Source organism: Capsicum annuum, chromosome 1 (assembly GCF_002878395.1).
Source record: "Capsicum annuum cultivar UCD-10X-F1 chromosome 1, UCD10Xv1.1, whole genome shotgun sequence".
NCBI lineage: Eukaryota > Viridiplantae > Streptophyta > Magnoliopsida > Solanales > Solanaceae > Capsicum > Capsicum annuum.
In genome coordinates, this window is record NC_061111.1 from 5,883,840 (window position 1) to 5,899,387 (window position 15,548).

General features: G+C 29.4%; 1 protein-coding gene across 2 annotated transcripts; it reads right to left on the reverse strand.

Annotated features, from left to right (window-relative positions):
• Positions 1 to 7,377: 7,377 nt before the first annotated feature.
• LOC107852381 (serine/threonine-protein kinase EDR1) lies at positions 7,378 to 11,625 on the reverse strand. 2 transcript variants are annotated; one of them, XM_047414995.1, is made up of 13 exons: positions 10,860 to 11,625; positions 10,535 to 10,639; positions 9,872 to 10,406; positions 9,674 to 9,714; positions 9,506 to 9,574; positions 9,333 to 9,433; positions 9,122 to 9,200; positions 8,908 to 9,006; positions 8,757 to 8,825; positions 8,625 to 8,674; positions 8,299 to 8,380; positions 7,933 to 8,027; positions 7,378 to 7,730 (listed from the first exon to the last, which is right to left on the reverse strand). In XM_047414995.1, exons 1-13 carry the CDS (start codon positions 10,995 to 10,997, stop codon positions 7,631 to 7,633), a joined length of 1,563 nt encoding a protein of 520 aa, XP_047270951.1. In that variant the 5' UTR covers positions 10,998 to 11,625; the 3' UTR covers positions 7,378 to 7,630. The 2 variants fall into 2 exon arrangements, with proteins under 2 accessions (XP_047270951.1, XP_047270950.1); XM_047414994.1 differs by lacking the exon at positions 7,378 to 7,730 and having other exon boundaries at positions 7,754 to 8,027.
• Positions 11,626 to 15,548: the final 3,923 nt, after the last annotated feature.

The following is a 15,548-nucleotide window of genomic DNA, read 5'->3' on the forward strand; positions in this document are numbered from 1 at the left end:
ACACGCAATTCATATTTTTTGCCTCGTCATCAATTTGGGCTCAATTGAAATCGTTTGTGAAGGAGTAAAAGCTTCAATGGGTACCTGACTTAATTGAGGTGCCTATACGAGAAAAGTGAAATAATTCAGGGGTCTGTACATGTATTTCATCAATGGTATAAGTAAGAATATCTCTTTAGGTTGAATATTATATAAGATCTTTTTAAAAAAATTAATATAATTATTTTAATATAAATAATAAAATAAAATAATTTAAAAGTTAAGTTATATTAACATAAGATAAAATTAATTTTAAATTTTATTTTAAAATTATTTTTTAATCTATTCTACAAACCGATCCTTTATTATTCACCCAACTTCGAAGTATAATCTTGACGTGCTGATTTTATTATACAGTATATAATCTTGGTGGATAGAGGGGAGTTATAAGATTTAGGACTCGTTTGGTAGCACGTATTAAATAAAATAATTCATGGATTAAAAATTAGTCCAGCTATGTACAATGTTTGGTTGCCCAATTTAAATTTAATCCCACCTAATACATGGATAGCTAATACGATGGGTCGTTTGGTTTGAAAATGGTTATCCCGGGATAACTAATTATCCCGGAATAAAATAAAAGAACACATTTTCCTTTGTTTGGTTGGAGGAATTAATCTAATTCGGGATAACTTATCCCACCATTTTTTCCTTAGTCCCGGGATAATTTATCCCATATACATGGTGGGATAAGTTATCCCGGGATAACCATTTTCAAACCAAACGATACCACAGTGTATTATCTTATCCCTAAGAAACCATGGGATTACTTATCCATGACTTAATAATACATGGATAAGAGAATTAAATGACTCAACTACCCCTCAATTCTTTTTATTAAATTTTTCTTTAAGTTTCATTTTAAATTTAATCACTACAAATTTGGTTGTTATGTTACATTTAATTTGCAAACTTCTTTTACTTTGCGTATGCGGATCAAGTGCTTAAATATCATTTACTCCCTTATGTTGGTTGATAGTTTCGAATGTGAACTACATTTATGCTATTTTGTAATTGTTCAATTTACAGACAGATTAATTTAAATAGAAAAAATTATTATCAAATAAATATATAATTTGAAAATCTAAAATTATTTTATCAACAGCCCGTGATGTTCTTACATAGTGTGTTTTACATTTTTTTAAAATTATTTCTCTATAATATGATAATTATTTATTTGTTTTAAATTTTTCTTGGTTAAATAGACTTAAACTTTTTTAAAGAAATAAATGATCAATTAAGCGGAGTGAGAATTATTATTCATATATTAGCTTTTTTAAGATCGCGCAAAGGGTGAGCAACTTGACTAGTTAAATGAAGTAGAAAATCTCATAAAAATTTAAGGGTATAATTGTAAAAAAGATTTTATTGAGTTTTAAAATACATGATATATCTAATTTTTAATACAATGAACCAAACACTTGATAAAAAATAATCTCTATATTACTAATCTCTACATTGCTAATTCCTATATTGTTAATCAATGAATAACTTCTCTTTCTGCCAAACGACCCCTTACAGTATTGAATGCACTATGCTCTTAAAATCATAGATTTAGACATTATTGTTTTTTAATATAAATGTGTAGTTTATGTAAGAAAATGCCGATTCCGAAGGATGGATCAAATTTTCATATAGAAGGATTTATTCAATTTTTTTGGGCAAATATTATAAGTATTACAAATTACTTATACAGAATATATTTCTGTATATTAGAAAGAGTGATTTCAACATGGCATATATTTGATATTAAATTCAAAGTTAAGGGCATTAAGGTATTTAAAGAAAATTGTTAGCTCATATTGAAAATTTTTTGAGTTTCACTTGAAGGACCTATCAAAATTCTTAAAACAAAACCCACATTGTTTTTATTAATTACGGATAATGCCATTTAAAAAATTTACATAAATACCATCACTAGCCTTGTATTCATTTCCACATGTGGGCCCTTTATTTTTCATTTTTAATAATTAATATGATAAATATAATTTAGTACATTTTATTCTTTATTTACATTTCATATCAAACATATAATTTGTTTTCTTCCTTATTTGTTACATGAAATACAAGTTTGCCTAATTTAAATTTTTAATGTATAATTAATAAAGCTAATTTAATAAAATAAATTTTTAATAATTTTTTTTTTTTTTTAGATTTTAAGTCAAGTCAATATATACCAATAAAAAGAAATTAAAGAAAAATACCTAACAAGATTTTATTTACATAAGGTTAAACACAATTTGTTACTAAATAATAATAATAATTAGTTATTTTTATATATATAAATCATATTATCCGTATTGGATTAAGCATACTATCCCTACGAGTTAATAAATTTTTTAATTAAGACTTTGAACATTAATTACTTGTTGGATTGTAGTTATTTTAATCACCGCAAACTCAAACCAGAAGTTATAATATTTTATTTTTAAAAAACTTAATATATAAAATGTATTTTACTCATATAACTTATTTAATTAATTTGATATTTTCTCGATTTATCTGAAACCTACTGAATTATGATTTTAACGAAATAAATCTAATAATTAGTGTTTCTTCGATTTTTAAAAATTCACCAACATTCCTGTATCACCCTTGATTAATTATTATTATAATTTATTTATATATTTAAAAATTAATAATATTTAATTAAAAATAAAATAGACATTTATGACATGTCTGCTTCAATCGTAATTTTACTGTATAACCTCTAATTAATTATTATAAATTATTTATATATTAAAAATTTAATAATATTCAATCCGTAATTTTATTATATCACCCCTAATTAATTTTTATAAGTCATTTATATATTAAAAAATTAGTGTTTCCTCCTTTAAAAAAAAAATGACTTACTTTCCTTCTAGTCTGTTTAAAAAAATGACTTATTTCCTTTTTTGAAAATACTTTAATTTCAACTTTTCATATAACATGTTTAAGACCACTGGATTAACGGGCATTTTGGTACGTTTCACTCAACTTTAATTTAAGGTCACACGATTCAAAAGTCTTTTTTAGTCTTTTAAACTTTGTGTCAAGTCAAAATATGTCATTTTTTAAAAAACTGAGCGAGTAGTATTTAATTGAAAAGGTAAAATAAACATTTATGGCATATCTGTTTACCCCTAATTAATTATTATAAGTCATATAAATACTAAAAGATTAATAATATTTAATAACAAGGTAAAATAGATACAAAAATGACAAACTAACTCTCGATGATTTAAATTAACTTGACGTCTTATATGAGATTCAATTAATTTTCTTTCCACAGGTATTTTTATAGTAATTTTGCTATGTCGCTTCTAATTAGTCATTGTAAGTCATTTAATACATTAATGCTTCGCTGCTCAATCGTTATTTAATTATATCACCCCTAATTAATTATTATGGCCATATAAGCATTGTGCCCCTTGAATTTAAATAGAAGAAATATTATAAAGTACAATAACTAAAGATTTAAATTATTTAAAAAATATAATTGGCTATCAACGACACCAAACTCTGGACAAGGAGAGTAACATATATTATTCATAAAAAGTATTATAAATTACAATAGTTAACTATATGTTTTTAAAAAATATGTAAAAATAATACGATAAATCATAATAATTAACAACTTAAAAAATTTTAAAAATATAAATATTTGATTGACTCTCGAAATTATATTAGTGTCACTTAAATTGAAATAGAAGAAAAGTATTATAAATCACAATAATTAAAAGTTTAAATTATTTTTAAAATATAATTGACTATTAATGACACAAAAGTTTGGACAAGAAAAGTAATGTATATAATTTGAAAGTTAAATAAAAAATATTATAAATTACAATAATTAACAACTTAAATTATCTAAATACATATTAAAAGTATGATTGATTTTCTAAATTCTATTTGTGTCACCTAAATTGAGGCAAAAGTAGCATATATTGAATTTGTGCTAGATCTCGGATTAATTTTAAAATATATATGCAATTCTTTTTTTAAAGAACTTTTATTTAAATATATTAAAATTGAAAAGACAAGTTCTAATACAACACATCAAATAGTGTATAAGAAATAATGTTAACATAAATAATATCAACATTATTAATACAAGCATTATTAATGTAAACATTACTAGTACATTTTATTCAAAATTAATTTTATACGCTCTAACAAATGACTCCTACATTTCAATAGAAGAAATATATACAAAAGCAAAGTTCAATTAAACATTTACTGAAGTATGTTTTATCGTGTTCTCAAAATCAAATAACTTAAATTAATATGACAGATGGTAATTAATAGTTTTTTTTTTTATAGTTTTCAAAACAGTTAAAATTTAAATTTAAAATATTAATTAATTTATCTTCAAAGAACAAGTTGACAAATCAAAAAGAAGGAGAAATAAAAGAAAATGATGTTTATGTCAGTTTAGTAGGGGAATACATTGCAATTTTGGGCTATTAATTACAACCCACGTGTGATGTAATATGAATGACTAGATAATCCTTTATTTTTTTAACAACTATTCTATATTTTACACAACATGTGTCAAGTCTTATGTATCAATTTTAATCTCATATTTTATATTTAATGTATCAAATTTGAGTCATATAATTAAAGATCTAAACTTCAAAATGCATCAAATTTCGTTATTTATATGAGTAAGTCATACATAATTATCTTATGAAATAATTTGGCTTCTTAAAAAATTACTATCAAGTAGTTCATATGTTTTGCTATTCATGTTTTATAATTGGCCAAAATCATCGAAAGACACTCAAACTTGTTGCCAAAATTCACTTACACTCCTAAATTATGGCTTATTCCTATCAGACCCCTAAACTCCTCGAATTTTGTTCCAATTGGGCATTTTTTTCCTATCAGCTAAATGCTAAAGTGTGTGTTGCACATGCGCTGATGTGGCAAAAACAACGCATCGAAAGTTGACATATGACATTGTGCGTCCAATATATTAAAAAATAATTATAAAATTATTTAAAAATAAAAATATAAAACTGATTATTAAAAAGAAATTATAAAATATAAAAAAACAAATTATTAAAAAATAATTATAAACTTATTTAAAAAATAAAAATAAAAGTCTAAAAATTTTTAAAAATAAAGATAAAAAATGGCATTGAGGATCCAAATTATGAAAAAATAATTATAAAATTATTTAAAAATAAAAATTAAAAACTGGTTATTAAAAAGAAATTTTAAAATTTTTAAAAATAAAAATAAAAATTGCATTGAGGATCCAAATTATTAAAAGAAAATTATAAAATTATCTCAAAATAAAAATAAAAACCTGATTATAACAAAGAAATTATAATTTTTTAAAAAATGAAAATAAAAAATGGCATTGAGAATCTAAATTATTAAAAAATAATTATATTTTAAAAATAAAAATAAAAAACTAATTATTAAGAAGAAATTATAAAAAAATTTTAAAAATGAAAATAAAACTCCCCCACCTATCCTCAAGCCCCCAGCGTTCATCTGCTTTCCTTCCTACCCAGCGTTCATCGTCTTCCTCTCCCCCCCCACGTTCCTCTTCTTCTCCATGAAATAATTTTATAATTCTCAAACTTTACACTAACACACATCACAATAAAAACACATTCACATTACAAGAAAAAACCTTAATTTTCTTCTTCTTAGCTTGATAATTAGTCTCCACCATATTCATATCAACAAACTAGCAACAATGTGGTGGGGTGGGGTACTGTGAAATAATGAAGACGCGGGATGGGGTGGGGTTGAAATGATGAAGATGCGGGGTGGGGTTAAAGACGCAGGAGTGGGGGGTACTGTGAAGAAGATGACATTGGGGGTGGGGTGTTTTAAAAAAAATAATTAAGAAATTATAATAATTAAAAATTACATTATTAAAATAATTTAAATATAAATTTTGTAATTAATTTTTTTGGGGCCCCTCAGTGGCACTTGGCATATTTCAATTCTTAATTTAGTAAAAAAAAAAAAATCTCACACGCCTAAAGCAATTACATTGCACACACAGTGCCGTGTAGGCAAAAAATGTCCAATTGGAATAAAATTTGGGGGATTTAAGGGTCTGATAGGAACATGCCATAGTTTAGTGGTCTAAGTGAATTTTGACAATAAGTTTGAGTGCCTATCGATAACTTTGACCTTTATTATTCAAATTTACATCAATCTAATTTATCATACATAATCAAAATATTTTAATGTTGAATCCATACTGACACGAGTCATGCTATTCTAGTATATAAAATAAAGTTTAGATTTCTTTAATTTTTTAATATTTGTAAACTCCTTAATTGAAAATCTTAACTTCACACGTAACTTGGTCAACAAAGAGGACCGTCCAATTACTGTTCCCTTTTACTCTGGTCAATTATAGGTATCAGATATATTGGATCAAAATTAACTCCACTAATTCAATCTTTCTAGTTTGTCTCGATCCGATGACCAAAAAAAAAAGTTTGATGCTTCAAAATTTTTATTATTTATAAAATTTTTTTAAAAAATCAGATCATAAAATCAATTTTATGTAATTTTTATTTCTGTGAGAGATTGTTTGATAAGGTTTCATATAGTAAAATTTTGAAAGAAAAAGTGAAAGGGAGAAATATTTTTTATTGGGTTAATAATTAGAGCATCCAAATTCTGAAAAGTACAACTTCCCCGAGATTAGTTAAAGCAACATACATTTTTCTTCTTTTTGGCTTTTGTAGTTGATTAAGTACTTATTAATTATTAATTAAATTATGAGCAGTATTATTATTAATTTAATTTGGTACGTACTACATGTTGTCAGTTCTGATGAAATGAGTTGTTAATAACTTGTCTTAGACGGCAAATTAGGCAGTAGTCTGTATATATATATATATGACTTATGAGATTCTGAAATGAAATGACTAAACATAATAAAATCTGTGTCTATTATTATTTTAATTTGACAAAACGACTGATTCAGTATTCACGTGCTACTACTACTACTTTGCTGTTTGCTGCCCACAGCATTACAGTACTTTACTGTATGGTGTATGCTCATCCTGTTTCAATTTATGTTATCCCAAATTAAACACATTTTCATTAAAGATGTGTTTGTTAATATGAGAAAATTAGCTCACCCTCGTGGCATCGCGACCCTTTGTCCCCGTCGTTATAGCATATGTATCACCTAGAGCATAAGGGGCATGATGATTTGACGTCATCTGGCTTAATAGTTCATAACTAATTGTAATTTTTGATAAGTTAATAGCTGATAATGATATTATTAGCAGTTTTATTAAAATATTATTTTATGATTTTAGGATAATGAATTACTTACTTCATTATAAAAATAGATTATTTTGTGTCAAACTTGGGAGTATTTTTAATAGATTTTAGAACTCATACGGGTATAAATCTACTTACTAGGGAACTTCAGACTTTATACACTCCTCCACTTTTATGCAAAACAGAAAGCATTAGCAGAAAGATTTTACACTAAATTGAGAAAGAACATTGTTGTCCGTTGTCGATTCGCTTTATCAGCTTCATGTTTTTGTCTTTGTGGTCCGCCCCTTTCCCGAACCCAAAACATAGCGGGAGCTTATTGCATCAGGTTGTCCTGTCAAACTGAGTTTTTCCTAGATGTCAATCCGCCCAATGAGAGAATTATTTCTGCCATTCTTCGGCTAATGTCTTCGAATGATGGACGAAGTTCTGGTTCGCTGTTTGATAATTATACAACAAAGGCTTAATTGTATTTCATTTACATGCTATGTTGCTTGGACTTTTAAAAAATATCTTGACAGGTGTGTGTCAGGTCTTGCAAAAGTAGTGTTATTGGATGACTCCATACGAATGTAACAACATTTTTTGAGAGTCTGAGCAACATAGTTTACAATATCAAACGAAAGCAGAGGAAAGCACCTTTGCCAACACTCAAGGATAATAGCTGAAACACGAGGGTCAAGTTCTTGCGGAATGTCCAGCCTACCATCCATGAAACCAACCACTCCGACAACCTTCAATAAATAAATAACTCTGGTACCGATACTGATCATTGAGAAGCACACTAACTAGTCTTTATAGACGGACAACTTGATATGATTAGAAAATGTACGTTGAGCCTTAACTCAACCTCAAAAAGCAAGTTCACGAGGTGAGAATTGTTCTCATCTCAAGACTAATCGTCACATTCACCACTAACATGGACCGGAATACTTACATGCTATCAGCATTTGCAGGCATATATATTATATATACACGGATATAGTGAAAGAAACATCGAGATACCTGTAAGGGATTAAGGTCCTTCCACGGGATAGATTCAGTCATTAGCTCCCATAAGATCACACCGAAACTGAAAACATCAGATCTGCACAACAGCGGAAGAACTTCGTCAAGATGGCTAATTATGTAGAATGTAGAGCAGTATGAAACAACATGCCTAGAAACAAAATAATCCAGCGATTACATATAGTCACTGAATTATAATCCGATCAAAAGAGGCCGAAGGGACAAGGAGAAATGGATCAAGTTCAACATTGGTTTTGCATTACATCATCAAGGTTAACTAACATAAGCAAAATAATACAGAAAGTAAAGCTTGTGAAACTTACTTCTCTGTTGAAGGTTCATTTCTAAGTACTTCAGGAGCCATCCATTGCGGCTACAACGATAACAGTACAGTAAAATTTAGTTCATTTGGTGTGACCACAAAAAAGAGCAAAACAAGAAGCTAAAATGCATACCGTCCCTCGTCCAGAATTTGCTGTTAAAAATGTAGCATGTTTCAATTTCGAAAGGCCAAAATCTCCAACCTGGGGAAAGAGACATCAATAAACTTGTCTAGTAAGATGAATTCACTAAGAATAATTTAAAGGTCCACAGAGAAATTATAACCTTGACAGTCCAGCTTTTATCCACAAGCAGGTTTGAAGATTTCAAGTCTCTATGTACTATAGGAGGGTTCCGTCGATGCAAGTAACTCATACCCCTAGACTAAATCAAACAGAAGAAAGAGTGAGAAAAAACACAAGAGTCCTGATTAAGGTCAGGCCTCATATGTAAGAATGCATTACACAAGAAAATTGATGAGTCCAAGCGCAGAACAGACCACGTCAAGGGCCATCCTAAGACGTCTTTTGAGGTCTAATGGTTGATTATTCTTGTGAAGTGCTTTAAAAAGACATCCCCTGAAACGCGCAATGCAACAACATTTCACGTAAAATTTTAATTCCAACTTTATAAAGTGCCCAAACATTTGTCTGTCTAGTTTTATGTCATAATCAAGGCCACACCAGATGAAATTGAATGTGCTTCATTACCTTGGCATATACTCGGTGACAATGGCAATCTTTTCTTGTGAACTTGCTCCTCCCATAAATAATAGCACGTTCGGATGTCTAAGTCTTTTCATTATGTCAATCTGAAGACATATTGAATCTCAATTTAAAATCTGTTATATTGTAAGTCATGACTATTTTATGGCATCACATACCTCCTTTTTGTAGTCGAGAAAATTTGTCTCCCCACATTGGTTCCCAAAGTAAACCTTAACAGCAACATCCTGAAGGAACCAGAAAGGAGACACAAACACCAAAAACATGAGATACTATTTCCCTATCTCCGAAGTGTAAAAAGAATAGTACTGTGAACTAGGAAACACCGATCCTTTCCAGATTCCATGATACACAACGGCGTATGCACCTGAATAAAAGGAAATATTTTGGTGAGGTAATGAGTATAAAATTATATCTCTAACAGCTAAGTGTTTTTTCTCAACTAACTTTGGCCAATGTCACATATGTGCAATAGCTAAATTGGACTATGTTAACAACATTGGTAGAATATTCTCAAGATTTACCTTGTCCAATTTCTTCTCTTAGGCTGATGTCTTCCCAAAGTATTTCATAATTTACTATCAAGTTCAACTCATTCTGATTTTTGTTTGATGAACTTCCATGACTGCTTCTAGCGTTCTCCCCCGACTTCCGGGACTGTTGGTTATCTAACTGCTGTCCAGATGAATCTTCCTTCGTTGAAAGTTTTGAATTTCCTACCTGTGGCTTACGGTATTTATCATTGATTTGGAAACATGTTCTTGGCAACTGTTCAGGCGATCTGGATGCCTTAGAACATTCGGAGAACTTTATTTGTGCATTTTCAGGTGCAATAGGTCTTTGTGGTATAAAACAGGATCCTTTCAGTATATTCTGAAAATCATGATAGGCTTCAAGAACATGACTATATTTTCCCTCGGAAGCTGATGACAAATTAGGTTCCGCGACATTCCCATCAGCACAAGGTTCATCATGCCCATTATGTTGATTATTTCCACACTTCTCTCCTCCAATGTTACCGAATCCTGTAATGTGCAGCTTTGACATGACCTTCGCCACCTACGATTTTCATAAAAAGAGGTAAGACTAGAATAACAACGGTCAGTAAAGTAGACGTAAGGCCAAGAAAGAAGAGGACGTAGCTAGCAAAAAATTATCCAAGGCACGAAAGGAAGGAGGAACAGTACTAGTTTAGAAGGCTGTGCATTATCAAACGGAGACTCGTTCATTTCTGAGCTTTCTGCATTTGCTCTGATCTTCCTACCTAGCAAACTGAAACTCAGCCGTGCAGCCTGAAAGAGTAACACTTCATCTCATACCCACTTTATGAGTTCTGGATTTTAGAACGTCAACTTGAAGTGCTAACAACTGAGTTCTAAATATGCACGTACTTCATGAATTTCGTAACACAAATATATTGTTTGAGCAAAAGCTATTGTCGGCTTCTACCTTTGCCCCTGATCATACATCTAATTAACAAAAGGCAAGGAACCTGATTGCCTATTCACTTACGGGTGCTCTAGGTGGCTTTTGTGATTGTCCTCCTGTGATGTCTACATCAGCCTCCTCCCTCTCTCTCGCATTAGCAGATGCATTGCGTGCATCCTCTCCACGGTTGAGTAGGAAGACTTTCGAGGCCTGAAAATACATAAAAAATACCAGAGGCAAATTGATAACTTACTCAGTAAACTAACTCAAAATGTTACTAATAAGCACAATGAATAAAGCAACAACAAGGACCAGATAGGAAACAGATGATCCAGTTTGCGGTCGACTTCTAGGTTGTCCATTAGACGACTGAGAGGTTCTTGTTTTTTCCGCATTTATCTTATTTAAGAATGCTCCATCACTTGAGACAGTGATAACACCATAAAGCTCATCATCCTCGTACCATAGGCTTTTTGTCACTATTGCCATGAAGCTCTGACCATTTCTCTTCTTAAACGGGAACTGACCCGACCATGATTGTCCACAGCTCAATCTTTTCACAGAATGCATAGCTAACTCATTATATTCTTCGCAAACAAGCAGTTCGGTACATCTTTGTCCGACTACTTCATGGTATTTATAACCATAAAGTTTCTCAGCGGCTGGGTTCCTACGACAAACTCGAGTAGTAACTGAATTAATAGTACAAAATTTATAGATGTTTAGTAGATTTCATAATAAATATACAAAATTTGAGCAAAACTATTGGGTTCTATGTTACATGCTGTATCTGCCTCATGTGTCTTACCACCTTGTTAATGCGTAGAACTTTAAACTAATACTCCCTCTCCATCCCAATTAAAATATTCTTAGTTGGATTGGGCGCTAAGTAATCTTGTTACTTTAAATCTCGTGATCTTAAATTTTTCATGTACTCCCTCCGTCCCATACAGTACTTATCCACATTATCAGAAGTATGTGTCAAATTAGTTGTCAATTTATAATACTAGAATTAATTAAATTTTCAACCTTTCGCCCTTAAATTAACTCTTCTGAAAGTATAAATATTGTAGAAGTTTCAAGAAAGTTTCACCACTGTTAATCTTGATATTGATGGATAAATCACATAAATAGATAAATAGAGTGTATTAAGGGGAAATTGGAAGTGTAATATAGGACGAAGGAAGTGAGATGTTGGAATTGAAAATTTACTAAATGAAAGACATCCAGAAAGGACAGCATTAATTATTTTACTTATTTTAAATTAGCTTCGCATATTAATTAAAAATAATAATTAATAGTATGACTAGTTTACCATAATACTCATATTAAATGATGTTTACATTTTAATTTGGAGAAAAAATAATTAATGCAAACGATAAAATATGGCAAAAAAAATTCTCTTCTTAATTTTTGAAAAATGACAAGTAAAATAAGAAATCAAATTAGAAAATTTGGGACAAATAATGAAACGGAGGGGATATTAATTTTTTTTTTTTGATAAACAAGATTAACACTAGTATATATTAAAACAGTACAGGGAGGTGCCCGAAGGCATTATTACAAACACAGCCGTTTGAAGTACTAGGCGTGCAGGATGAAACTTATTGATACGAAACTTTTCACTATCTATATCTAGTAGTTTACGTACGAAAGGAGGAGCTTCGAACCAAAACTTAATAAATCACTTCCCGTGATTGATGCGCCAAAATTTACCAAACTGTCTGCTACTATGTTGATATTAAAAATAGTTGATCATATTGCTCTCTGTTCAAATTAGTTGTCTATTTTCTCAAATCAAGTGTGTTTTATTATTTATTTTTTTATATTGCCTTCTGTATTAAATAACTAAAGAAAATAGTAAGAGTTAGATTTAAAGTTTCAAAATATCATTAGTAGAATTAACATTATTAAATACACTTTTAATTAATATTTTCTTAATGGATGTGTCAGTTCAAAAGCAGTCAAGTAAAATAGAACGGAGAGAGTAGTTATTCACCTTACTAAATCAAGAGAGAATTAATTAAGGAGTAAAACATCTAGTACCTCCCTGAACTATGATCAAATTTGCTACGACAGACTCGAACTTCACGAGGGTCCTAATACCCCTAAACTAAATTTTAGTATATTTTTATCATTCTTTTAGCTGACATGACACTTTTTGTCAACCTTTTTAGCTGATGTGACACCTTTGACATGAATTTTATTTTATGTAATAAAGATGTCACGTCAGCATAAAAGGGTAATAAAAATACGCTGAAATTGGGTTCAGGAGAAATAGGATCCCTGTAAAAATTGGAGTATATTGTACTCCCTCCGTTTCAAAAAAATAACCTATTTTGACTTGGCACAAAATTTAAGAAAATAAAGAAGACTTTTGAATCTTTTGATCTTAAATTAAAGTTGTGTCAAATGTACCAAAATGTCCTTTAATCTTATGACCCTAAACCTGTCATGTGGAAAGTTGAAATTAAAGTACTGCCAAAAAAGAAAAAGGCTCATTCTTTTTAAAACAGACTAAAAAGGAAAGTAAGTCATTTTTTTTAAACGAAGGGAGTAACAACTTTGTCTATAGTTCAAGAAAGTACTGGATGCTTATCTCTCTTAATTAAATTTTCCCAAACATTATATATGCTTACAACTATTTCTCTTGAAAGTGTGAACACTTATTTGTGAAGTTATAAAATAATCTTTTTAAGAGTTTAAGTTTAGTGAACCATTAGCGTATTTCTTTTTTACACTATCATGTGACTTTTACATGTTGTAAGCATGTCATTCATTTTTATATTTTTATTTGAGAAATGAATGACTTGTTACAGTAGGTAATAATTACCTGATAGTGTAAAAAAATATATCGATGGTGCATCAAACTTAAATTCTTTCTTTAAAAGGCGAATTAGTAAAATTACCTTCTTATTTATATTTTCTTAATATATGAGTAAAGAAAGAGGTCGGGTCTATCAGAAATAACCTTTCTACTTTTTCAAAAATAGTAGTATGGAGTAGAGGCAGAGCCAGCCCTTCCCCTTCGACGAAAAAATATACTATTTATACATTATTAAAATTACTTTTTATGTGATTAAAGTAGGTGTTGAACTCCCTTTGACTTAGTTTTCTTTGAATATTGAACCTTACTTGAAATTCTGGCTCCGCCTCTAATATGAACTGCGTATATCTTACCCTCTTCAGATCCCACTATGTGACAATAAAGTGAATTTATTTGTTGTTGCTGTATATGAGTAAAGAAAGAAAATGCACAACTAATATGAGAGGAAGAAAGTATAAAAATGATAAGACTTCATAACATGAGCTGAACAAATAACTATACTAGCAATTAGTTACCAGTAAATTATATCTCCTGTACCAACTTTGGTAACATAAAGTGCATGTCCCAAATCTTCCAACACATTTCTATACGGACTCCCCGAGTAGAACACTCCGGGGCCTCTATACGACCCCGGAGTATCACCAGCATCTGACACTTTCTCTTCATCAGAATCCTTATTACTACAACTCTTTTCTTCCAAAAGCAAATTGAATTGTTCCCTGAGTTTCACATAACTCGCTTCCAAGCATCGTAAACGTTCCGTAAGAACACCGGAAATATCTAATGACTCGACGGAGTTGTCACCGTCGCCGTCCATGACGGCGGAATCCGTCGGTGGTGGCATTTGAGGATAAATTGTTTTTGTATTTGTGTGTGTGTGTTTCAGTTTTTTTTTATTTTAAATATTGAAGTATTTATAGTGCCTAGTGGGACTGAAATGTTTGCCACGTGGCGTTTGTGAGCCGAAAGGAGGATAAGTAGATAGCCCTGAAAAGGGGTTAGAGTGGACACTAATGTTAAATTTGGTCACAATTTCGAGACTGATGTTATCACCATCTGGACATTGTTCATAATACATCGAACTTACCGTATCGGTTCGTTTCATTGAAAAATGAGTTATTTTAAAATTAATTATTAATATTTAAATTAAGATAAAATTAATTATTACTATAATTTTGAAATATTTTTTTCGTTTTAAATTACTTGTTTTAATTTTTTTTTAATTAAAAAGAGAATTTTTTTTTTTCATGTTGAACTTTTGCATTAATTATTTTTTTAAAATTAAAAAATAAATATTATTTAATAGGGACATTGTAGTAAACTAGCTATTTTATTAATTATTTTTCCTAATCAATATGCCATTTCAATTTGGGACGGATAATTTGAAACAGAGGGAGTAATTAATTTTTGAAATAAGTTATTTTATGTATAAGCTTATTTTGAAATTAGTTATTTCTTATTTTTGAATCAAACAACCTCTAATATTTATTTGTTCATTATATTAAAATTATTTTTTATTTTTCAATTTCAATATATCAGAGAATTATTTTAAGAAATATTTTATCCTCAACATTAGTCACTTATTACTTCATTTTCCTAGACCTAAAATTATACATTAATTAACATGAAATATTGTGCTAAAATATTCATATTAATCATTCATAAAAAAAGGTGCCAAGTCAGAAGATGATAAATAAAACTAATCGAGAGTATTTTATTTAAACATTAAAATTATAATATGTTTTAATTAAGTATCTAAAGACATGATAAAATATTTCTATAGACACTTTTAACTCAATTTTTTAAAGAAAAAACCCTTCTGAACATTATTCTCAGAAAATCACTAATTATGTAAATAAATTAATAACTTAAAATATATTACTTTCTTTAATTATATACATTGCTCCCTTTAATTACACACACTAATCTTGATAAGCTATAAAATA

What these genes read in the sequence shown, in the direction of transcription:
- LOC107852381 (XM_047414994.1), bottom strand. Translation starts at nt 10,997, where the DNA reads ATGTATTTTCAGGCCTCGAAAGTCTTCCTACTCAACCGTGGAGAGGAT. An exon ending in ATAAAAGCTGGACTGTCAAG is followed by an intron (nt 8,826 to 8,907) that starts GTTATAATTTCT and finishes CTCTTTCCCCAG; the next exon opens with GTTGGAGATTTTGGCCTTTC. An exon ending in AGGACCTTAATCCCTTACAG is followed by an intron (nt 8,028 to 8,298) that starts GTATCTCGATGT and finishes TATTTATTGAAG; the next exon opens with GTTGTCGGAGTGGTTGGTTT.